The 26,655-nt window shown below is 41.1% G+C and overlaps 1 protein-coding gene across 3 annotated transcripts in view; it reads left to right on the top strand.

The window, feature by feature from the left end:
• The first annotated feature begins 16,576 nt into the window (after positions 1-16,576).
• cpvl (carboxypeptidase vitellogenic like) overlaps positions 16,577-26,655 on the top strand; it is a 63,780-nt gene continuing 53,701 nt past the window's right edge. Inside the window, exons 1-3 of one of the 3 annotated variants that reach the window (XM_078428500.1) lie at positions 16,577-16,713; positions 21,068-21,255; positions 23,647-23,765. In XM_078428500.1, coding sequence (XP_078284626.1) covers positions 21,069-21,255; positions 23,647-23,765 — 306 coding nt within the window. In that variant the 5' untranslated portion in view covers positions 16,577-16,713; position 21,068. Of the gene's footprint in view, positions 16,714-17,435; positions 17,603-21,067; positions 21,256-23,646; positions 23,766-26,655 lie in introns of those variants that run through there. The other 2 variants (XM_078428508.1, XM_078428489.1) reach the window with 2 other exon arrangements.

Genomic DNA, 26,655 nt, shown 5'->3' with positions numbered 1-26,655 from the left:
GGGCCTCGGATGGAGCCTTGTGGAACTCCACAGGAGAGGCTAGCTGGAGCAAAGGAATAACTGCCTATGTTGATGGCGAAACTCCTATCTTTGAGGTACGAAGCGAACCAGCTCAGGGCAGTGCCATCAATGCCAACCGCGTACCGGAGACGGTCAATAAGGATGGTGTGGTCCACTGTATCGAACGCTGCGCTGAGGTCGAGAAGGAGCAGGATTGCACAGTCGCCGGTGTCGATGGCGAGAAGCAGGTCGTTGTGTACCTTCAACAAGGCAGACTCTGTGCTGTGGTGGGCTCTGAAACCTGACTGGAAACTTTCCAGGATGGTGTATTGGTGCAGGTAGGGCACTAATTGGTTTAGAATTGCCTTTTCAAGGACTTTTGACAGGAATGGCAGTTTGGAAATGGGTCTGTAGTTGCTAGGCAAGGTGGGGTCTAGGTTAGGTTTTTTCAGTAGGGGCTGGACCACCGCGTGCTTGAAACTGGTTGGAACAGTGCCAGTGGCCAGAGAACTGTTGATAATAGAGAGGATGCTGGGACCGGCTATTGCAATGACATCCTTCAGAAGGGCAGTGGGGGCAGGATCAAGGGGGCAGGTTGCAGGTTTCATAGTGGAGACAAGCTTTGCAAGGGAGGATAGAGTGACCGGTTGGAAGCAGTCCAATTTAGATGAACAGACTAATGAGACAGCTAGGTCACGGGTGGGAGGGGAAATGTTCATTTTAATGTTCTCAACTTTGTTGGTGAAAAATTTAGCGAATTCTTCGCACTTAGCAGGGGACCCAACTAAGCTGGTACTGGGGGCGGGACATATGACAGAGGTAATTGTTCTAAATAGGACCTTGGAGTTATGAGAGTTTTTGGAAATAAGGTCGGAGAAATATTGTGCTCTAACAGACTTTACTGCTTCCTGGTATTGGAGAAGATTGTTTCTCAGAATTTCGAAGGAAATTTGAAGCTTGTCACATTTCCACCTCCTTTCTGATTTTCTGCACTCCCTTCTTAGGGCTTTGGTGGTGTCATTGAGCCACGGCCGACCTTTGGGCTTAGGCTTTTTCATTTTAAGGGGAGCGATAGAATCCAGGATGGAAGAGCAAGTGATATTAAATAAAGAGGCGTTTTATTAAATAAAGAGGAATAGGTGATGTTTCAGGTCGAGACCTTCTTCAGTGAATGTCCCTGCTGAGTTAGTCCAGCTTTTTGTGTCTGTCTTCAGTTTAAAGCACTATCTGCAGTTCCTTCCTGCCCTTAACAAAAAGTGTTATTAGTTTCTGAATGCAAGAATTCTGCCCCATTAGATCTCCTCTAAAAAAATGGACAAATGGTGTAGATGGACTTGAACGTCATGGAGCGTGATCCTACCAACATAAAAAATTATCTCACTCAGATTTGTTGTTGGAGTTGCAATGTCGGAGTGCCACAAGAAGACACATGGCCATCGATGTGGTTCAATTACAGATGTACAGTGCGTGAAATCTGCAGAGACGACATTAAATCTTCATAATATTTCCTGCTGTTTATACGAAGTAGCATTCTGCCTTGCAAAAGGACAAATAATCTTCCTTTGAAAGCTTTTGCCCATCAGGTTTGGGTCTCCCAAATGTTTTTCATCCGTTTTAAACACATTCACATAAATACTGAAACACACATCTGGTAGCCACAGCACACACTTGATTTTGATTTTAACAGTATCACAGTACCACATTTTGTTTTTTTGTGAATGACAAGCTGTTACAAGTTGGTTCAAAACTGATACTCATGCTCTATAGTAGCTGACCAAGTGTATTTTAATGCTTTGGGCTAATTGTTTTTTTAAAGGGAACTCAACCCACAATGAAACCTGATTTTATAATGGTTAAATATTTGCTTGACAGGAAGTAGTTTCATTAAACTTGCAGAAAATGCACCTTAAGTCAAAACATGAAATCCATCATTATGATGCCATGTTGATTTAGGTAATTATTAATAATCTGGCCATGAGGATAAAGGTAGATAGAGCAAACAAAGACACTATTATTTCAGCACCTCCACAGACTACTTTCCAAATTCATATGTTATATATTAACTATAAGCATTCTTTTGATGTAATAGTAGGTGACGTTATTTGAGCATCAATCACCTCAGACAAAATCAGGTATTTGCCAAAATGACAAATCACCAGACACACATTGTGGGATATTAAGGGAACTGTTTGAGTGTATTTTCATGTCAACTCTATGTCAAAACAATGAACTAAATGAAGAAAATGTCCAGGAGTTTATTATCCAGATCTGCCATACTGAAGTCAAAACAAAATGCTAATGGAGTTTTTAAGTAGTGAGACTTAATATTGTTTCTGTTAAACAATGGTCAGAAAACCTGGCTGTGTGGCACCACTGTGTAGATACCAACAGCACTGAGATGGTTCAGCACGGTGACTCTCCTGAATGCACACATTTATTGAATGTTGCATTCTCCCTGCACCCAGTTTGTCAAGCCCTTTAAGTATGTTGCGAATTTTGATTCCGTGGAAGGAAACGGACAGATAATGCTTTAGGTTGAGACTCTTCTTCAAACTCAAGTCTGGAAAAATATCACAACCTGAAATTTCATCTGCCCATTTCCCTCCACAGATGCTGCCCGACCTGCTGAGTTCCGCCAGCAGTCTTCACCCTGGTTTACTCAATCTCTCCTCATGTAGCAAACACACCAGTCTGGCGCGTCATGCTGTATTCCATCTATCTTTTCTTTTGGAAAGAGACCAAAACTATACACAATACATCAAGTCAATTTCAACAAGGACATGTACAATTGCAGTCAGACTTCCTTATTCTTCGTGTAATAATGGCCAACAAAACTGTTTCCCTCCTAATTACCTGCTACACCAACATATTGACCTTCAACAACTCGTGTACAAATACACATAGTTCCCTCAGGACATTAAGACTACCCATTCTCCCATCATTTCACAAATACTCTGCATGTCTCCTATGTGCATCAAAGTGAATGAGCTCACATTTTTCCACATTAAGCTCCATCCGCCATGCTCTCAATCATGCACTTAGCTTGTGCGTGTACTTTTGAAACCTCTGTACATCTTCCTCTAACCTCACAATTCCTCCTAATTTAGCATCAGCAAACTGAGAAAACTGACGTTTTGTTCCCTCTGCCAAATCTTTGACTTTGATCATGAGCAGCTGGGGATCAGGTATCAGTCCTTGTGCTGTCCTATCCGCCACAGCCATCCACCCTGGGAAGGAACGCTTTATTTTCAGACTTTGCTTTCTGTCATAACAAATTCTCAATCCATGTCCAGTGAGGAACACTTGGTCAGTGGTCTTCTAATTGTCAAGTGTTTCTACCCTGGAGCTGGTGGAAATACTTGCACCATTTCCCATTTTACCAGGAAGGGCGGGTCACTGAGATCCACTGTCCAAAAAGAATCGAGTGTGTTTCATGTTTGCCAGATGTGGTCTGATCATGAAAGATCCTGAACAACCCACATGAATACATGAAGAATGCCAGCTATTTCATTGTTCAGTGGGCTATTGACCACACTCAATTGCTTTGCAGGAGCCACATGCCATGTCAGAGATATATGATCATCAATCAGAATTCCATTGCTCCATGTTCAGCCACCATATGATCATACAGAGAAAGCCAATGTCAAGGCAGCAGACACGATGGTTTCATTCTGCAATAGTCAGTTGTGCCCATCTGCACGTGAGTCACATTGCCAAATCCTAGGGTGGCTACCAAGTGAAATGAAGCCTCTATTGAGGGAAATGGCACTTGACTCTGGCCACACACACACTCACACACACACACACACTCACAAAGTCATGTTGGCACCTGCACATTGATAAAACAATCCTATGGCATGCTCAGACAATGATGTGATTTTACAAATTGCTGCAGATGATGATCTAATGCATGGCAGCTACAATGATCACTTCCAGCTGCGCTGCTGGTTATGTCGTGAGCAGCTGCAGAGCCAGAGGAAAGGGAAGAGAAGGGAGAACAGGAATACGGAGGGGAGGAGGAGGTAAGTATGTCTATGAACAACTCATCTGACTATGATATCTTAACCCTAATTCTCCATTCATCAAGAGTAAATGCTTTACTTTAGATGGAGTCAAAGCAGAAGAGGGATGAATGTGATAAGGTGGATTCAGATAGAGAAAAAAAGGAATGGAAAATATTAGTTTAATGATATTTTAAGTTAAATAGTAAATTTTCATTGTAATCATTCATTGACAATGAATTTCAATTACCATCTTATTAATAGAATCTCTTTCAGTTCATCAAATATTAATCAAACGTGTCCAAACGTTGAATTAATTAGTAACTACTGTGCAAATAGCTCATCACCTGTCGACTCACCTTATTTTAATGGTGTGCCAGCAGAAAAATGTCACCTTAATAAAGCTAATAGCAAGCTAGTTGTAGAGCAATGTTTGAATTTTTTAATTTAGTTTCACTCTCATCCAAGGTTAGTGTAGTTTTTGCATTTAAATATACAGCTATCTTGCTGTTATTGTGACAGCAAATTGTGGACTACGGGAACACAATGTATTTGTTGACAGAGCCACTTGGAGCACCTGGATAGAACTCTGCTGTTTTTGAAATAATGGCATTGGATCTTTAACATACACAGAATGAATGGAACAGAAAAACATGATAGTATTATCAGTTTGCCCACCATGAATAATAATCCTTGAGTGCTGCAATGATGTAGCATTATGAATCATATTTCAAAATCCAAATGGAAGCATAAACTGAGAAGCTTTTGTTTCAGATATATACTCTAACACTATTTGTAATGTATAAGTTTATAAGTCATCGGAGTAGAATTAGTCCATTCGGTCCATCGAGTCTACTCTGCCATTCAATCATGGCTGATCTATCTTCCCCTCTCAACCACAATCTCCTTCCTTCTCCCCATAACCATTGACACCATTATTAATAAAGAACCGGTCAATCTCCACTTTAAAAATACCCAATGACTTGGCTTCCACAGCCATCTATGGCAATGAATTCCACAGATTTACCACCTTCTGATTAAACAAATTCCTCCTCATCTCCTTTCTAAAGGTACGTCACAGAGTCATAGTCATAGAGTGACACAGTGTGGAAACAGGCCCTTTGGCCCAACTTGCCCTCACTGGCAAACATGTCCCAGCTACACTTGTCCCACCTGCCCATGTTTGGTCCATATCCTTCCAAACCTGCCCTATCCATGTACCTGTAGAACTGTTTCTTAAATGTTTCTTAAATGTTGGAATAGTCCCAGCTTCAATTGCCTCCCCTGGCAGCTTGTTACATACACCCACCACCCTTTCTGTGAAAAAGTTACCCTCAGAATCCCATTAAATCTTTTCCACTTCACCTTAAAATTATGTCTGGTCGTCAATTCACCTACTCTGGGCAAGAGACTCTGTGCATCTACCCGATCTAATCCTCTCATTATTATATACATCTCAATAAGATGACCCCTCATCCTCTTACGCTCCAGTGAATAGAGTGCCAGCCTACTCAACCTCTCCCTATAGCTCAGAAACTCTAGTCCTGGCAACATCCTCATAAATCTTCTTTGTACCCTTTTCAGCTTGACAACATCGTTCCTATAACATGGTGCCCAGAACTGAACACAATACTTTAAATGCGGTCTCAAACAACTGCAACATGACCTCCCAACCTCTATACTCAATACTCTAACTGATGAAGGCCAATGTGCCAAACGCCTTTTTGACCACCCTATTTACCTGCGACTCCACCTTCAAGGAACCATGCACCTACACTCCTAGATCTCTCTGCTCTACAACGCTCCCCAGAGCCCTACCATTCACAGTGTAGATCCTGCCCATGTTAGACTTCCCAAAATGCAACACCTCACATTTTATGACATTCAATATCTTCCCTTCCAGAAGCATTCTGGTAACTTATTACTTTAGCAATGTGAATCCATTGACAGAGGAAATTATGCTGGTTACCAATTGTGAGCAAAGAACTTCAGCCAATGCCGCAAGACTGGACTTTTTAGTTTTTAATTTTAGAGATTCCACAGCATGGAAACAGGCCCTTCAGGCCACCAAGTCTGCACTGACCAGCGATCCCTGCATATTAACATGATCCTACACACACTAGGGACAATTTACAGGTGTAGGAAAGAACTGCAGATGCTGGTTTAAATCGAAGGTAGACACAAAATGCTGGAGTAACTCAGTGGGACAGGCAGCATCTCTAAAGAGAAGGAATAGGTGATGTTTAGGGTCGAGACCCTTTTTCAGACTGATGTCAGGGGAGTGGGAATGTAGTTGGGGACAGTAAGACTGGTGAGAGAACTGGGAAGGGGAGGGGATGGAGAGAGAGAGGGAAAGCAAGGGCTATTTGAAGTTAGAGAAGTCAACATTCATACCGCTGGGGTGCAAGCTACCCAAGCAAAATATGAGGTGCTGTTCCTCCAATTTGTGCTGGGACTCACTCTGAAAATGGATGAGGTCCAGGACAGAAAGGTCAGATTGGGAATGGGAGGGGGAGTTAAAGTGCTGGGCAACTGGGAGATCAGGTAGGTTAAGGCGGACTGAGCAGAGGTGTTCAGCGAAACAATCGTCGAGCCTGCGCTTGGTCTCACCGATATACAGGAGTTGACACCTGGAACAGTGGATATAAAGTTGATGAGGTTGGAAGAGGTTCAAGTGAACCTCTGTCTCACCTGGAAAGACTGTCGAGGTGGAGTCAAGGGGGGAGGTAAAGGGACAGGTGTTGCAACTCCTGCAGTTGCAGGGGAAAGTACCTGGGGAGGGAGTGGTTTGGGTGGAAGAGACGAGTTGACCAGGGAGGTGCAGAGAGAATGGTCTCTGCAGAAAGTAGTGGGGACGGGAAGGTGTGGCCAGTAGTGGGATCCCGTTGGAGGTGGCGAAAATGTTGGAGGATTATATGCTGTATGCGACGGCTGATGGGGTGGAAGGTGAGGACAAAGGGGACTCTGTCCTTGTTATGAATAGGGGAGGAGGAGCAAGAGCGGAGCTACGGGATATTGAGGAGAACCTAGTGAGAGCCTCATCTAAAATGGAACTCCCGTCCATTATAGTCCCCCCGAACCTCCGTTCCCTAAAGATTGAGGACATCTCCGATTACCTGGTTTGGAAAACCACATCCTGGGTGCAGATGCGGCATAGACGACGGAATTGGGAATAGGGGATAGAGTCTTTACAGGAAGCAGGGTGGGAATAAGTGTAGTCTAGATAGCTATGAGAGTCAGTGGGTTTGTAATAGATGTTAGTCAATAGTCAGTCTCCTGTGATGGAGACGGTGAGATCTAGAAACGGTAGGGAGATGTCGCAGATGGTCCAAGTGAATTTGAGTGCAGGATGGAAATTAGTCGTGAAGTTGATGAAGTCAGTCAGTCAGGGACAATTTACAATTCTATCAAGCCAATTAACCTACAAATCTGCACGTCTTTGGAGTGTAGGAGGAAACCGAAGATCTCGGAGAAAACCCACGCGATCACGGGGAGAACGTACAAACCCCCGTAGTCGGGATCGAACCCCGGTCTCAGGTACTGTAAGAGCTGGAAGGCAGCAACTCTACTGCTGTGCAACTGTGCCGCCCTCAGTAGTTTACTTTAATATTTACAGATAATTATTAGTGTACAACCATCACCATCACTATCACTTTTAAGAATTACCTATTGTCATTCTATGGTCACACTATGACCAGTGTGACAGAAAGTCACACTGATTAGTTGATACAGTATTACTTTTCCTTGTTAACTTTATTCTCATTAAAAAATCAAATGTATTCATTGCCTTTGCTGTAGAAACAAAAAACAGAGTCTGCAGGTCCCTGATTGGCCTTATTGCTTACTTTGGAACCCATGTATATTCAATCAATATGTTATAGATGGAAGAAAAATAAAATAAGTGACATTTTTAATTACCATTGTTTGCAATATTGTTTCTAGTTATTTCAAGTGATCTGGATGACTTTGTCTCCACTTTTTTTTAAACAACGTTTAAAAAATCTAAAACAAATATTAGGATAGATTTTAATTCTTTTTAACATAATTTACCCCTTAAAGGTAAAATTAACAGCAACAGCAAAACCCAGGTGATATTGGAAAAGTTCTATTCCCTGAAACCTTGAATCTAGTATCTGATTGTTTCTGTTCAGCCTGAGAAAACTTGCTTTGGTGGGTGTATTGTCTGTTAATCTATATTTGTGTAATAAGTCTATTGCATCAATTCATGCACATCTGGTGTTTGATTATCAAACATTATCACTGACCACTGATAATCCTTTGTAATAAAAACGTTAAGACATAATCTACATTTCATAGACATCGTAAGCATATTTACCCTAATCACTATTTCTATATGATTTTCTTTTTGGATGGTTTTAACCAATTTTGTGGAAGGCAAGTTCAAGCAACAACTCTGTGCAATGTTTTCAGAGATTTTATTTTTGTGTTCCCTTTCAGCAACATATTCCAGGATATGACTAGATAACTTTAACATGCATGAACTTAAAAAGGAAAAATTAGTATCTATTTGTTTGTTCTTTCTGTCTTCAGTTTTAAAAACAAACATTGTACAATGTCCAATAATAATGGGAATAAATCACTCGGTGACATCGTAATCTGTGGAATAGCGCTGATGATAACCAAAAGATCCACTTTTCTATTAAATTATTTAGATACTGTAGCAAAGATTTCACAGAAAGACTTTGACAATGACACTTCTTAAAATGTTATCAAAATGTAGTGAGGGGCAAAGAATGTTTTAAAATTGGAAGTGTCTGATTTGACTCCCAAATAAGTATTACTATGAAGGCACTGAAAGCAGAACGGTAATCTAAAGCTGAGCAGCATGCAGAATTTGCCTGTCACCACTTTGAATTGGAGCTCCCATATGTCGTGCAGCATGCTCAATTAAAAATGGCACTTTTCAAAGCAGGCTAAATGGTGTCCTATGTTTCTTTCATGACACAAATGGCCTTTTCAGTAGCTGTGGCTTCCTGCTCACCCATTTTACATTTTACGTCAATCAGAGAGATCATGGATGCAACGAGATTGGAGAGTGCATTGAAGGAATCATTAACTGCTGTCAGGCAAATCATTGGTTGCTTTATTTGGACTGTCAGACTGCAGCTTTTGACTTTTTTTCTTTGTGTTTTAATTTTAGGAACTGACAGTAATTGCTTTTGGTATTAATTTGCCAGGGTAGCTAGTGGTTTTGATCCATGCACTGGAGGCAGACTTCTGACTTATTTTATTGGGCATGATGCTTGCACCACAATAGTTTGACGGAGGAAGAGCAGACAGGTCTATGGTGAGCTGAGGGGGGAGTGGAGGAGGAGGGTGCTGCACCAATGCAGGAGTGGTTTGGGCCCAACTGGACTTGGTCTAGTCATATCTAAATGGCACACACAAGTATGGCATCACCCTTCAGTGTAAGCTGATCCATTGACATTGCTGCACATATCCAGCACAAGATACAAATACACTGGGAAAGCCGGGTTAAAACCTTTCAAGAAGTGTTATTAAGTTTTAGATAAAAAACAATTAAAAATACCATTAAATGTTTAGATATATCAATGTTATGATAAACATTATATTTCATGTTTAGGCACCATTGGAGCATTGTGTCTAATTTTGGCACAACATTTTAGCATATCATGGATAGATGCTGAAGGGACTGAACAAAATGATACATTTGCTGGGGACCTCATTTACCTGAGGAAGCAAGAGAATCTAATTTTTCCTTTGAGAAGAGAATGTTTATGTGAGGATTAAGTAGACGTTAGCAGAAATGCAATGTTTTGATGGAATATTTGGTATTTGCTTTAGTAAAATTATTATAGATATTTAGAGCTAGAGATACAGCATGAAAACAGGGAACCTTCAGCCCATCAAATCCACACTGGCCAACGGTCACCTGTACCATACTACGCATTAGGGACAATTTACAGAAGCCAATTAACTTACAAACTCACAACTTGCGCATCTTTGGAATGTGGGAAGGAACTGGAGCACCCGGAGAAAACCCAAGTAGTCACAGGGAGAATGTCCAAACTCTGTACAGACAACACCCGTTGTGAGGATCAAACCCAGGTCCCGGGTGCTGTAAGGCAACAATTCTACTCCCAATGCATATCTAAGAATACATTGGTGGAAACAATTGCAATGGTAATTTTCAAAAAGCAAATTGAATGTATTCTTGAAAGAAAATATTTGCAGAGCCTGAGGAACGAGTAGGGGAGTGCGAATAACACTAGACAACTCCTTCAAAGAGGCACATTGAGCCATTTGCAAAGTGCAAAAATAATCTAAGCAACTGCAATATTAAGTGTAATTTATGGATATTATCAAATGTATAAACATTTTCATAAATTAGAACATGAAATCAGGATTACAAAAAGAAAATCTCAGGGATATTAATACAGTATATCAAATTTAAATGCTAGATACATGCTGCAAAGTACCGGAGCTCCCTCTGGTGGAGTTGCATGGAATGTGCACATCTTTTGACATTCCAGTTGGCTGACGACGTTAAGGCACTTGTCGGTGCTATTAAAGTGTTTTATAACATCATTGTTATACATATTTAAAAAAATGTGAAATTAAAAGAAAAACGAAGACAATATTACATTTTACACGTTCATCACCATCCATTTAGAATCATAGTCTCACAGAATCATTCGTAGAATTCAATTGAAAATTGTTTCAATTATTTCCCAACTATCCCTGCCCCAAACGCTCCATTACTCATATATTGTTTTCTAGACCAGTCTTTGCTTCCAGCCCATCAGACCTAAACAATGATAAGAGTGAGGCACTTAGTACTTGAGGTACAGGATGTGGTTAAGCTAATGCTTCGATGTTTTCTAAAAGACAATTGGTGAGTATAGACAAGTCAAGGGAATGAAAACACTCTGCAGATATGGTGAGATGAAGCATTAGAATGGGAGTTTGCCTGTGGGTGTAATGTGGGCTGGGTTGGAACACTTTGCACTTTCTAAATCTAGCCAATTAAATACAACACACAAATTAATGGCTTGGATGTTTTTTTATATGATTCACTCAATTTTATTATCTTTGTTCATACTCCTCTCCAAAAATTAAAAAACTGTTTCATGTCCAATACATCACCCAACTGTTTTTCCTTTCCATACGTGAACAAAACTTGGTCTTCAATCACCATTGTAGCAGACGCTACAAGGCCTTCTACGCCCACACCTCCAGACTCAGGAACAGCTTCATCCCCAGTGCCATAGCTGCTATGAACCGGTCCTGCTGAGCTGGGTGGTCACATCGCACAGTGAACCGACACTTGGACTTTATTCTGTTTTAAAACTGTTCTAATTTGTTTCATTGTTTTTTTTAATTAATACTGACTAGCTAATACTGACTAGCTGACTGCGGCACGGTGGCGCAGCGGTAGAGTTGCTGCCTTACAGCGAAATGCAGCGTTGGAGACTCAGGTTTGATCCTGACTACGGGCGCCATCTGTACGGAGTTTGTACGTTCTCCCCATGACCTGCGTGGGTTTTCTCCGAGATTTTCGGTTTCCTCCCACACTCCAAAGACGTACAGGTATGTAGGTTAATAGACTGGGTAAATATAAAAATTGTCCCTAGTGTGTGTAGGATAGTGTTAATGTGCGGGGATCGCTGGGCGGCGCAGACTTGGTGGGCCGAAGGGCCTGTTTCCGCGCTGTATCTCTAAATCTAAAAATCTAAAATCTAATTAATTTATTGCATCGTATGGGAGGCGCATTCACAATCTCGTTGTACCCCTGTACAATGACAATAAAGATATATTGTATTGTATTGTATTGTATTCTTTTCCAATTGAGCTTTATATTAATGTCTATCACGAAATTCTATATTTCCTGAATAATCCCAAATAGTGAAGTTGATGTATCTGGGCACCAAGTAAAAACAAATCCTAACACATAATTAAGGGTGGAAATTTTTTTTAAAAAGTATTTTTCACTGTAATGATTGAGAAAATGTTTATTCCTTCCAGTCAATGTCTCGTTGCTGAAAATTAGCAAGGGTGTCAAGAAGGGTCCCAACCCGGAACATTGCCTGTCCATTTCCCTCTGCAGATTAGCTGATTTACTAGTTCCCAAAGTTTGATTTGATTCACTCTTTGATATTGCATTTAGCAAAGGCATCAAAGAGAATAGAAAGACACAGCACAGAAACAGGCCCTTCAGCCCAATTTGTCCATGCCGATCAAGATGCCCCACCTACGCTAGTTCTACCTGCCCAAATTTGGCAATATATCCCTCTAAACCTTTTCTATCCATGTATCGGTCCATATATAATTTAAATGTTGTCATAGTACCTGCCTCAATTATTCCATATACCCACCACCCTCGGTGTGAAAAGTTGCTCATCAGGTTCCTATTAAATCTTCCCCCCCTCACTTTAAACCTGTCCTCTGGTTCTTGATTCTCTTACTCTGGGTAAAATACTCTGCGCATTCTCGCTATCTATGCCCCTCATGATTTTAGACACCTCGAAAAGATCATACCTCAGTCTCCTTTTCTTCAAGGAATAGAGTCCTAGCCTGTGCAACCTCTCCCTACAGCTCAGGCCCTGGAGTCCTGGCAACATCCTTGTAAATATATAGTTGGACTTGCCCCTCTCCCATTCAGCTCAAATCAATGTTGCTGGAAGTTGTTGTTATTTCTCAGAAAGGTTGCTGGGATCCGAAAGAACAAGGTAACCATTTGGATGTATACTTAACCAAGGGATTCAATGACTGGAAATAAACACAGGAAGAAATGAATTACGGAGTAAATTTAATTAATGTCAAATTATGTGTAAAAGAGAAGTAGAGGAAAAGTAAATGGAAGCAACAAATAAGAAAGACAGGAAAATTAAGAAAAAGTTTTTTTTAATTGATTTTTTTTTTTTAAACTTCAAAATAAATTAGACCCTTGATCAAAAAACAAACTGCTAGAGCTACTCAATTAGTCAGCAGCAAACGTGGAGGGAAATAGACAGGTAACATTTCGAGTTGGGGCACTTTTTCAAACCATTATTAGTTTTCAGCAAAGAAACCCTAACCAGAAGCATTTAATGTTGGTCCCATCATTAAAAATGAAAATTATGATTTTTAACTTTCACCCTTAATTATTTGCGTGGTTTTATTTTTACTAATTGTCCACATTTAGATACTTCACTGTTTAGGATTATTCGGGTTTATAGAATTATGTGATAGGCATTAATTCAAATCAGAACCAGTTATCAGAATACCTGTTCCAATATAAATAAGGATAGCTTTGTAAATAAACAGTTACAGACAGCAGAGCACTGGCTCATGGCCTACTGCAGGAGCCTGTGTGTCCATCCAAGATATATGATTTGCAAATGGACATGACCATGAGACATTCTTGTATGCATCAGCAGGAAAGGGGAACGAGAAGGAAGTATTAGTTGAAATTGAACATTTCAATTTTAATATTTTTGGGTTGCAGGCTACCCAGCGGCAATGAGGTGCTGTTCTTCCAGTTTACATGTTATCTCACTCTGGCAATAGAGGAACCAAAGGACAGAAAGGTCGATATGTGAATTGGGAAAGGGAGGTACAATGAATTGCAACCAGGAGATCCAGCAGGCCTTTACAGACAGCGTGCAAATATCCGGTGGAATGGTCACCTAGACTATTTGTGGTCTAGCCGATATACAGGAAACCACATCAGGAGCACTGAATAATATTTGATGGTTGGCATGGACATGCTGGGCTCAAGAACCAGTTTCTGTACAGTATAATTCAATGACCATAAGATATCATGACATTAAAAATAATTTGTACCAGCATCTGCAGTTATTTTCCTACACAACATGACATTAAAAAGAATGCTTTTTCAGAAATGTACAAATGATAACATTTTTGGCAAGTTAATTCCAATTTGCTAGGTACTGTGAATACAGAAATATCCTCCCATTCTACACATTTGAATAAATCAGACAGTGAGAAGCATCTTGAGCAGCTACTTCTGGATTTGACTGTGTTGCAGCCCTTCTGGTTCTGTGCATTGAGATAACTGTACAAATTCTGGGCAAACCATGGGGAATTTGGAATCTTCATTATTTTAATAAATTCTCATCCACTAAAATAAGCATGATCAGGAAACAAATCACAATTCATACGTTACCCTTCAAACAAATTAGTCTGTTAAGATCCTAATACTAATATCAATGACCCTTCACTGTGCATTGACACCATAGTGAAATAATTTCTCCATCTAGTGGACACTATGCATTTTCTTGCATTCTAGTACTACACCAGATGAAGCTCAGAATTCAGTGCTGTGTACATGTTCATACTTTACTTTAGTTGGCTTTCTATTTGACACTACTTCCATCAAAAAAGAACAAGGAATCCAGGCAGTATTGACAGGAATGTGGGGAGAAATGAATGGAAGAGGATAATGTAAAAGAGGGTGGTTGATGGCCAATGTGACTTGGTGGGCCGATTTCCATGCTATATCTCTCTAGGACTCTATAACAAAATGATGAACTTGCTTGCTCCAGCAGACTGTGTCCTCAGCTTAGCCCAGAATGCCGGTGTTTTCCAGCAGCCAAGCATTGTTTGTGATGTTGATTGAAGGCTTCCTCTGGCCTGTCAGTCAGTGATAGAGATTGGAGCGGCCCTATGGGAGGGCATATCATCACATTGCACTATCCTTTTTAATTAGGACTGGTCACACTACATGGCAGCCATGGCTGGAATATATCAAAATCGCCATCATACAGCATGGAAACAGGCTCTTCAGCCCAATACATCCATGCCCACCAAGTTGCTTCTCTAATGTAATCTCATTTGGCTCATATACCTCTGATCCTTTCCTTTCCATCTACGTTCAAAAGTCTTTTAAATGTTGTTATAGCACCTGGCTCATCTACTTTCCCTGGCAGCTTGTTCCATTTAGCCACCATCTTCTATGTGAAAAGGTTTCCCCACAGGTTCGTATTAAATATTTCCCCTCTCACCTTAAACCCATGCTCTCTAGTTCTTGATTCTCCTACCTTGGCAAAATGACTGTATTCACCCAATCGATTCTCGGTCATGGTCTATAAGATCACCCGTCAGCCTCATGTACACCAAGGAAGAAAGTCCCAGGTTGTCTAACCTCTCCCTATAGGTCAGGCCATCAAGTCTGGCACCATCTTCGTTAATCTTATCTGCAGCCTTTCCAGTTTTATGGCATATCCATGCAGCAGGGCGAACACAATGGAACACAATAATACAAGTGTGGTCTCACTAACATGTTTAGATCTGTAACATAACATCCCAATTTCTATACTCAATTTTCTGACTGGTGAAGGCCAATGTGCCAAAAGCCTTCCTCACCACCCTATCTCCCTGAGATGCCACTTTCTGGGAATGACTTATTTATACTCCCAAATCCCTTTGCTCCACAACACTCCCCAGAGGCCTACCTTCACTATGAAGATCCTGCTTTGATTTCCAAAAATGTAACACCTCACACTTCTCTGAATTAAACGTCATTACCTATTCCTCAGACCATTTGCCCAGCTGATCAACATCCTACTGTAATTCTTAATAACCATTTTTACTATTTACAAAACTGCTTATGTTAGTGTTATCTGCAAACTTATTAATCATGCCTTGTACATTCTCATCCAAATCATTGATATAGATGACAAACAGCAACGGGCCCAGCACCGATCCTCCGAGGGACATCAGACCTCCAGTCTAAAAAACAATCTTTCAACACCACCTTCTGCTTGCTACCATGAAGCCAATTCTGTATCCAATTAGCTGGCTCTCATTGGATCCTGTGCAAAATAACCTTCCAGAGCAGTCTACCATACAGAACATGAAATGCCCTGCTAAATCACATATAAACTACGTCTATGACCCTGCCCTCGTCAACATTCTTGGTTTCTTCAAATTTGTGAGACGCGATCCCTAACCCACGTACAAAACCATACTGACTATCCCTAAATAACTCCCGTCAATCCAAATACATGTATATCATATCCCTTATAATCCTCTCCAGTAACTTGCCTAATTTATTGTTTCCCTTAATATTATGCACACTAGTCTGCAGTAAGCACCTAATAACTGAAAATGTCACATACTTAGTGTCACACACAACTATTGACTGAGAAGATGCTGGTTTAAACCGAAGACAGACACAAAATGCTGGAGTAACTCAGCGGGACAGGCAGCATTTTGAGGGAAGGAGTGGGTGGCGTTTCGGGTCGAGACCTTTTTCTGAGAATCCTCAGTGTATCTGAGGCTCCAGCTGCCAAATGCCCGCTCAAGCTCTGCAGCACAAAGCACCTCTCTCTGTTTATATGTCCGGGATCTTTGGTAGACAGGAACACCCATTTTATGCCCAAAACTATCACCGGTGTCAAGCACTGTATGTCAATGTGAGAGTTAAAGGTTGGCCAACCGTGAAGATCAGCTTTGCCGCCCTTTATTCAGACTCATGGAGTGGAGGAGAGGATGCAGGCAGCACTTTGTGTTTCCCCAGTGTGGGACTGGGATCAATTGTATTTTCAGTGAGTGAAGGAGGAGCAAGATGACCCCTGTTGGCCGATGATCTAAAGCAGCGGATCCCACCCACACACACGCCGGCTTCCACTTCCCCACCGTCTGCCTCTCTCTCCCTCCCTCCCTTTGCAGACAAGCCGCCGCCTCGGGGCAAAGAGTCCCCTGGCTGCTCGCCTCGTTGAAACAGGCGAGTTTGGTATAAGAAGATAACTTGCAGATGCTGGTACAAATCGAAGGTTTTTGATTCACAAAATGCTGGAGTAACTCAGCAGGTCAGGCAGCATCTCGGGAGAGAAGGAATGGCTGACGTTTCGGGTCGAGACCCTTCTTCAGACTCAGTGAGGTGCCGGGCCGAGGGAGGCAGGGTCAGGGGGTTTAACGAAGCGCCGCGCCCTCCGTCCGTCCTGTCCCCGGCGTTAGTCCCCAAACACTGCCCTTCGTCTGCGGACCCACCGCCTGGAGACTCCCCTCACTGACACTGTCCATTGACGTCGCCCAACCACGGGAACGTGGTTCCTGTTTCCAGTCTTTGGCTGGCATTTTACCAAACCGATACAGTCAGTCAACCCTCCCTTCCCCAGGCAGGTCCCCCGGGAACAGGGCAGCGCAGTGGGAGCATATGCATTTCAGTGGAGTCATGCGGGAAAGAACCGACTTAAACGCTATCTGCAAGTTTGCAACAGTACACGCACACACAACTGGCAGTCGGAACACGACATAACTAGCAGTCGGAAATAACCAGCTCATTACGTTAACATCCCACTGCACCATTTTTATTTCCACACATGCAATACATCTATTTCTACGTCTATTTGAAGGTGCTTATTTTCCAGTCTGCTACAGTCCTGCTAACTTTGTCGCACTCGTCAAATTAATAATTGTGCTCGGAAGTCCAGTGAGAAGCTCAATCATGTGATTACTTCACGTGACTAAACCCGTGGTACTTGGGCGAGCAAGTTCATATTTAGCAAAACGCAAAGTGCTGGAGTGACTCGGGCAGCATTTGTGGAGGAATAGATCGGCGACGGGTCACATTGACAGATACAGGAGTTGGGGGAAGGACGCTGAATACACAGGTGTGGAGGCAGTGTTGCGCTACTAATTTGTTAGGTGCCGCAACTGTCACTGGTGCCGGAGCGGTGCTCCGATGAGCTCCGGCAGTACTGCACCCCTGTGCAGATGGGTGGAGAAGTGACAAAAGGGTTGCAGATAAGGAGGGAAAATGAATTAAATGTAAAGCCAAGGGGAGGGGTGGGATAGTGGGAGCAATGGGTGTGTTCTGGTTTGGGGGCAAAGGGAAAAAGAGAGGGAGGGAGTTATCACTTAAAATTGGAGAATTCAATGTTCATTGGGTTGTAAGTTTCCAGAACCTGTTCCTTGTTTCAGTATTCATATGATATGATATGATATGATATTCATATTTATAAGGGTCATAAACAGAACCAATGTATGTTTTAATAATAATAATAATAATATTCATTTATTGTCATTGCAACCAGTACAACGAAATTAAAAAAATAGCCAATCCTGACGGTGAGTAAAAACATATATGCAATAAATGCGAAAACAAATAAATGCAATTATATTAAGTACAAAAGTTTTAACAGTGTTGCCTAGTGCAGAAAGTAGTGTTCAGTTCCAATGTGAATTGTAAGATAATATATTTAAATAAATCAAACAGGCGATGAGGCTTTTACTTCCCTATTCTTTCTGTATTTTGGCGAGCAGAAGTGTACACAATTCTTGTCCAACCATTGTTTTATACAACTTCAATGATCCTTCCTGACCTGCCGAGTTACTTCAACACTTTAGTCCTTTACTTCAAGATTTAGAGTGGTGTCGTCCAAATATTGGCAGGTGAGACTAGTGTATTGGGGGCATTGTGGTCGGCATAGGCAAGTTGGGATCAAGGGCTTGTTTCTGTGCTGTATGACATGACTAAGAGGATTGATAAATGTTTTGAATTTATATTGCATTGCACAGAATGCAGGTTTCCTTGAATATGAATGTTTTTCTTTTCATGGCATTTTCAAGAATTTGCCAACTAAGTTAGGCCTTGATTTGTTTGTTGGTAAGGGACCTTGAATTAGAGAATTGCTTTGCTGTTCTGTTTTTCTTCATTAATATAATTTACATTGACTTTTTACACAGTTATGTTTCCCATGGCATAATGACACTGGGGTTATCTGTGTGTTTACCATATACAAAAGAGGCATTTCACATGGTTAGCATCTTTTGCTCAGATGAACTGTGATACATTGTGAGAACTGCCCCCTAAGTCTCATTCTGAGTCAAGGTGGGTCTGCAATTGCTTGTCTTGTTCTCAACTGGAATCTATGTGTACAATCAGAACTGTACTTTTGGTACAGTTTCTTGTGAGGAGAATTTGTCTCATGTGGTGATAAAAAATAAAATGCACAGAATTGTTGTAACATATTGTGCAATGCATTTCACAGTGCATGTTGATTGCTTCAATTATTGTACACTGTACCTTTGTAGATTTAAGGTCCAAATTTTAATTACAATAGTCTGCCATTCTGCGTCAGCCTGTCCAAGAATTGGGTAATGTGAAGCACTTGTTTTGTCAGTGGTACAGACTTTGATCTCCCCTGGGGTATGGGTTCGCCTGTAGTGAAGGTGGTGGTGTTGCTGAAGGTAGATCAGTCTGGATCTCCATCATTGTTGATGAGGTTGCACTTGGAGCGTTGTGTTCAGTTTTGATCATCCAGCTATAAGAAAGATGCTATTAAGCTGGAAAGAGTGCAGAGAAAATATACAAGGATGTTTAACAAGACTCAAGGGATTGAGTAAGAGGGAATGATTGAGCAAGTAGGGTCCTGATCCAAACCGTCATCGATCCTTTTTTGCCAGAGATGCTGCCTGACCTGCGAAGTACTCCAGCACTTTGTGTTTATCTAGGATTGTCCTTGTTAGAGGAGACTGTGGGGTGATCTTCCAGAAATTTATAAAATCATGAGGGGAATAGATATTGTGAATGCACAAAGTCTTTTAATCAGGTTTGGGGAATCAAGAATTAGATTGCATGTATTTAAAGTAAGAGGAGAAAGATTTAATAGGAAGCAGAGGGGCAACTTTTTCCACAAAGAGTTATATGTACATCTATGGAACGGACTGCCAGAGGAAGTGCTTATGGCAGGTACAATAACAACATTCAAGACATTTGGAAAAGCATGTGAAGAGGCAAGGTTTCTAGGGATATGGGTCAAATGCTGGCAACCGGGACTAGTTTAGATGGGCACCTTGATCAGCATGGATGTTGGGCCAAAGGGTCTGTTTTCATTTTCTCCTCCATCAGTTTCTGGTTTGTTTCAAAAAGCTAGGGTGTATTTTGGAATGTGCTGCTCCCAAACACCATGAAATTGGTGTCCAAGGTTCGTTGTTCCTCTGACTTCTCAAAAAACAGCATCTAATTGCCTTGCTCTTAATCCAATCATTTTAGTTTTGTTGTGATATCCAATTCATATTGTGTTTATCATGCCAGGTCGTCTTTCTTCTTGAAACATTTTCTTTATTGCCCTGAAGAGGATAAATAAAACTGCTGTTACCTGCTCTCTTCACACAGGTTTTAAATGCCCTGCAGAGGGCAGCATGCCATTTCAATCTGCAGTTGACAGGAATTTGTAGTACAAAATAAAACTGGCACAGGCAAGACAAACAACAGTCAATTCAGATGTTATGTTTTGTATTGAGACAAATAAGTTGGAACATTGTCCTAGTAAAAATAGAACTGGAAGAAGCTGCTGCTGCCCAGATTATCAGCAGACATTGAGTCATATTTGCTGTGGTAAAGGGAAGTTTCTTATTTTATTACAAATATGTGACATCTTAGTGTCTCTCCTCTACTTTGTGCCTTACAGCTACAGTGCCCCCAGTTTGATTCTGATCACCATGCTATCTGTACGGAGTTTGTAAGTGCACCCCTGAGTATCTTGATTTCCTCTCTTTCCCTCAGATGTGCATGGTTGTTAGGTTACTTGCTTGTTATAAATGCCCTCTGTGGCTTTTGAAAAAATCAGGGTGTTAACGGCATATATGAGAGAAAAGGTTTGCAGAGAAGGAAGTGGAGGAATTACATTGATTGGACTCCATGCGGCCTCTCATGTTGTCAGGAAGAATTAAACAAAAATACTGATACTATACTTCACAGTTTCTCTCTAAGCAAGCCTACAACGTAGAAATTGATTTTGCATGATTCCACATGAGCTCACCAGTGTCTTTTGAAAAAGTGCAACTAGTAACAATGGTGAATTCTCAACACAGATTGATTAATGAACAGTAGGATTGATCTAGACTGAGAATTAAGCACAATGTGTAAGTAATGCAAGAGCATAATTACCAATAAATGTACATCATCTGCATTAATGTTGACTTTATAAAGCACACTCATACAATTATTAAGATTGACTAGTGTGTTATGCCAGACTGTTTAAATAATTACGGTTTGATTTACAACTCTACAGCTGGAGAGAATTTTTTTTTTTTGCTCCGTCTAAATTTTTACTTTCCTGTATGTTCTTTAGGATGTGGCAGACACGACTATTTGCCATGGTGCTCATCTCCATTCAGCCAATCTGCACTTCTGGGAAGTTTTCTTTTCTCCGTCGCATGTTTAAAGAGGTCACGGTTTCTGTTCCACCGACAGGAGATGTTGATCCTGGGAAGCCGCTTTTCCTCACTCCCTACCTGGAGTCTGGACAAATTGAAAAAGGTGAGTGAAAATAGTTATCTACAGTCTACATGATTTCAAATGGCATGCTTCTTGAGTCCAGCTCCAAAGAGCACATTGAGATTTGTTCCATTTGTTTATCTTCAAGTTAGTTTTCCAAATTTATGATTGATTATAAAAGCATTAATTACAAAAGCATTAGAATACAGATTGTATGTTAACAGGTTTTAGCAGTGAATTTCTTGTTGGGATTTTGACTGCTTTTGATAGCAAGCTAAAATGTAGGATATATCTGTTTTAAAGTTGGCTGACGTAATTCATGTCAAATATTCTAAGTAAACAATCACAAGGACACATTTTCCCTGCTATGTCTCATTTTATTGAAAGGCACTAGTTCAGATGCTAAAAATCTGAAATAAAATTAATGAGTGCTAAAATTATTCAGCATCTCAGGAAAACCTTTTCAGTCAGAGTTGTAAATCTGTGGAATTCACTGCCTCAGAAGGCAGTGGGGGCCAATTCTCTGAATGCATTCAAGATAGAGCTCTTAAGGATAGTGTGGTCAGGGTGTTTGAGGAGAAGGCAGGAACGGGGTACGGATTGAGAATGATCAGCCATGATCACATCGAATGGTGGTGCTGGCTCGAAGGGCCGAATGCCCTACTCCTGCATCCATTGTCCATTAAGAGGAAACTGGGTTGAAGATTTGACTCAATGACCCCTTGAGACCCTCTCTCCACAATAACTACCTGACTTCAAAACTATACTTTGTGGCCTGGTTGGTTCTTTTTAAGCAATGACAAGAGGTTTTTAGGACTTCGTGCAGTGAATTCTCCCAGGGAACTTTTCAAAACAAAATCTGACTGAGCCATGTATGATATTAAAGTAGGAAAGTAGTCATTGGTATTGTGACAGAAGCGTCTCAAAAAGGCAGGAGGAGTAGACGAGCCAGAGGTTTAATTGCAGATCTTGGAGCGTGGCAGCCGAGTTCACTGCAACATGAAGGCCTGAGCTATAGGGAGAGGTTGGGCAAGCTAGGACGTAATTTCTTGGAGGCTGAGGGGTGATCTCATAGAGGTGCGAAGGTAGGATCATGATGGGAATAGATATGGTGCATGCACAGAGTCTTTTACCCAGAGTAAGGGAATCAAGAACCAGGAGAAATAGGTTTAAGGTGAGAGGGGAAAGATTTGAAAAGCATCTTTTTCACACTGAGGGTGGTAGGTATATGGAACATACTGCCTGAAGAGATTGACGAGGTGGGTAATATAACAATATTTAAAAGGCATTTTGACAGATACATGGATAGAAAAGATTTAGAGGGATGTGTGCCAAACGCAGGCTGGTTGGACTAGTGCAGACCAAATGGAAAAAAAGATTAATTTCTCTGGCAGAAGTGAGTCAGAGGCACAGCTTATTTTTCATCTTGGTCAGCATAGGTAAGTTGGGCTGAAGGGGTTTATGCTGAAGGGCCTGGTTCCGGACTGTATGGCTCTGTGGTTCAGCTTTAAAATCAAGTATTCACACGAAGCACAAAGTGAAGTTTGTATATATCCAGTAATGTTCATAAGGCAGAAGGATGTAAATCAAGTTTGTGAAATAGTCATAATTATGGCATAAATTGATCCATTATAATGTAGCAGCTATTTTAATTTTAATACCTAAAATATATGTAACACAGCAGCAGACTGTTCAGTGTATTATGTCTAAACGGTACCTCTGACTCTCTTCAACCAGTGAAATTAATCTTTTTAAATTTTCAAATATTTATTCACTTCCCTTGAACTTGTCTCCACAAAATGCTGTTTTCGGCAATAATTTTTTTGTGTTTGAAATCCTTCGTGAATTTAGATATGTTAATCATATCTTCCCTTAATCTGCTTTTTCTGATGGCAAAAAACAATCTGGGTTAATCTTGCCCTGCTCCATGACTTCTGGTTATCAAATTACAGAATATGATTCAAATCCTGAATTTCCATGTAGTTATAAGCAATGTAATTTATCCAGCAGCCTTGAAGCAGTGACCTTGGTTAATGGTTTGTATTCAGAACCATTTTCTAGCTTTGTTTTTTTATTTTGTTTGAGGGATGGGTTAACTTTTTAAAGTTTTTTAAATGAGTTCTATGGAGAATTTGCAAAAATACTGATTTTTCCAACTTCAGATAGTTCCTCGGTCCCTCTCTTTCCCCTCCCCTTCCCAGTTCTCCCACTAGTCTTCCTGTCTCCTACTACATCCTATCTTTATCCCGCCCCTTCCCCTGACATCAGTCTGAAGAAGGGTCTCGACCCGAAATGTCACCCATTCCTTCTCTCCCGAGATGCTGCCTGACCCGCTGAGTTACTCCAACATTTTGTGTCTACCTTCGATTTTTCAGCGAAGTCAGTAACACTGTATTGTGTCGCATGAAGATATTGTCTCTGTGTTTTTTTCAGCCAGAGAGCTAAGTTTAGTGGGGCCTCTCGATGGGCCACGTGTGAAGAGCTACTCGGGCTATTTGACGGTGAATAAGACCCATAACAGCAACCTTTTCTTCTGGCTTTTCCCTGCACAGGTAAATATTCATAACCATGTGAACAAAACAAAAACCCTTCCTCGGAAAACTACTGAAAGAGTGTAACAACAATTGAGCGTAGATTTTTCTTTTTTGCTTGCTTTGATTAATAACATCAATTGAAATAATTCTAAAAGTTAAATAATGGGAGAATGAAATATATTATATTTGTATTTCCCTATGGTTACTGGACGTATGAGTGTTTTTCGCAAAACCCACAAGATAGCTATAGTGGAACTTTTAATAGGGAGGGCAGGATTTAAGAAAAACCACCACTTTGCTAAGGTAGAGATCCTTATTAATACATAACCTGGAATCGAGTGGAAAAACTAGATTTATCTTTAACTTTGTCAGTGGTCATATGAATTCTCACCTTTTTATTAGAGCACTCATGATCCATTTGATCTATCAGCAGACTTTTCTGTTCTTAATACACCTGTAATTTTTTCAAACCATGTGGTAGTGCTTAAAGAGAGGAGGCTGAAGCAGAAGAACACATGGATAGGAGACTGCTAAAACAGACTCAAATAGCTGCAGCAAGGAATGTAGACTGGGAGAGTCATAGAGCATAGAAACAGGCCCTCCGGCTCAACACACCCAGGTCTGAGGACGGGTCTCGACTCGAAACATCATCCATTCCTTCTGTCCAGAGATGCTGCCTGTCCCGCTGAATTATTCCATTCTGTTTTAAACCAGGATCTGCAGTTCGTTCCTGCACCTGCCTTGATGCCCATCCAGGCTGATCACATTAGCCTGTCTTTGGTCCACATCTTTCTGAACCTTAGCTGTGCATGTACCTGACCAAGTGCCTTTTAAATGTTGTTATTATAACGGCCTCAACCATTTCCTCTGAAGGCTTGTTCCACATACATACCACCCTGTGTGACATAGTTCCTATTAAATATTTCCCCTTTCATCTCAAACCTATGCCCTCTCCAAAGACGTACGGGTATGTAGGTTAATTTGACTGGGTAAATGTAAAAAATTGTCCCTAGTGTGTGTAGGATAGTGTTAATGTGCGGGGATTGCTGGGCGGCGCGGACTTGGTGGGCTGAAAGGGCCTGTTTCCGCGCTGTATATATATGATATGATATGATAGTTATAGATATTCCAATCCTGGGGAAAAAAGACTATATGCAATGACCCTATTGACAGCACTCATGTTTTTGTAAACTAATCTGAATTAAACTCCATTTCCAATTCCTCAGCCAACTTACCCAGCTGATTAAGATCCCGCAGTAACTCTTGGTAACCTTGTTCACTTTTTACAATGCCACCTATTTTCATGTCATCTGCAAAGTTACCAATCATGCCTTGTACAGTGGAGGACTGAGAGCAGCTTTGAGAGCTTATTAAGGCAGCACACAGGACTAATGTGGCTGAAACTAAATAGTGGAAACGAAAAACTGTAGAAATAATGAAAGTGAAAGAGTAAGAGGAAGGTAACTGGGTAGAAACAACATGGAGAATAGAAATACAGGCTGTTCAAATGGTCAGAGAAAGTTGGACCGCAAGAATCAAAATGAGATCAGGGAGAGGGAAGTGACGGGAAGCCAACAGAAGTAGATTGTTGGGGGTGAGAGACAGTGGGACCAAAACAGTGAGAGACATCAGGGACATCTGCGAAACAAACAAGGCTGGTTGAATTAAAGATGATATAAACTAAGAGGAATATCTTCCATTAAAAATATATATTTTTTTTTACAGTAGCTATTTGTTCTAATTAAGTTTAAGATATTGATTTGAATTGGGTAAAAATATTTCCATGGAAAGTTGAGGGAGAATCCCACTTTTGACAACCTCAGGCAGATGGCGCTGTGGAGCTGAGCTGCACCGTGACCTGGGAAAAGCCAATGTTGGCAGAAACTGAAACCCCAAGTACAACATGAATGTATAGGAAATCTAAACCTGATCAGATTAAACCAGTGTGACGGCTTGTCATGGCTGAAATAACTTTATCTCAGTTTCCTGCTGGTAAGGGAATTGAAAACTAGATGTTAAACCTTTACTGTCTTTGTGATGAATTCTCAGATTGAATAGGAGCATACAGTTTCTGTCATCTTTCTCTTGTCTTCAATATTTATCTTTTTTGCTTCTCTCTCTTGCTCGTACGATTCTTTTTTGGTTCTATCTTTCTTTTTGAATGCAGGGGAGGTGGTTGATGATGGGAAAGGAAGTTGATTAGGGGGAAATGTTGTGCATTATGGAACAGTGCAGCACAAGAACAGGCACTTTGGCCCACAATGTCTGTGCCAAACGTGATGCCAAGACTATAGAAACATAGAAAATAGGTGCAGGAGTAGGCCATTCGGCCCTTCGAGCCTGCACCGCCATTCAATATGATCATGGCTGATCATTCAGCTCAGTAGCCTGCACCTGCCTTCTCTCCATACCCCCTGATCCCTCTAGCAAAAAGGGCCACATCTAACTCCCTCTTAAATATAGCCAATGAACTGGCCTCAACTACCTTCTGTGGCAGAGAATTCCACAGACTCACCACTCTCTGTGTGAAGAAATGTTTTCTCATCTCATCTTTTATCTACCTGCACATGTCTATATTCCTCCATTCCTTGCACATACAAGTGCCGATCCGAACCGCTCTTACATGACACTATTGAATCTGCCTTAGCCGCCAAGCCCAGCAGCTCGTTCCAGGCACTCGCCACCCCCTGTGTGTAATAATAATAATATCTTTATTTTTTAAAGTTGCCCTGCCTATCTCCTTTGAACTTTACCCCTCGCACCTTGAAGCAATGCTTTCTACTATTTATTTTTTGCATCCTGGGAAAAAGGTTTTGGTTGCCTCTCGTAATTTTTTACACTTCTATCAGGTCTCCCCACAGCCTCCGGCATTCTGGAGACAATAACATGAGTCTGACCAACCTCTCCC

Source organism: Rhinoraja longicauda, chromosome 2 (genome assembly GCF_053455715.1).
Source record: "Rhinoraja longicauda isolate Sanriku21f chromosome 2, sRhiLon1.1, whole genome shotgun sequence".
Classification (NCBI taxonomy): Eukaryota; Metazoa; Chordata; class Chondrichthyes; order Rajiformes; family Arhynchobatidae; genus Rhinoraja; species Rhinoraja longicauda.
The sequence above is the reverse complement of the archived record's forward strand: the minus strand, read 5'-3'. Positions and strand labels throughout refer to the sequence as shown.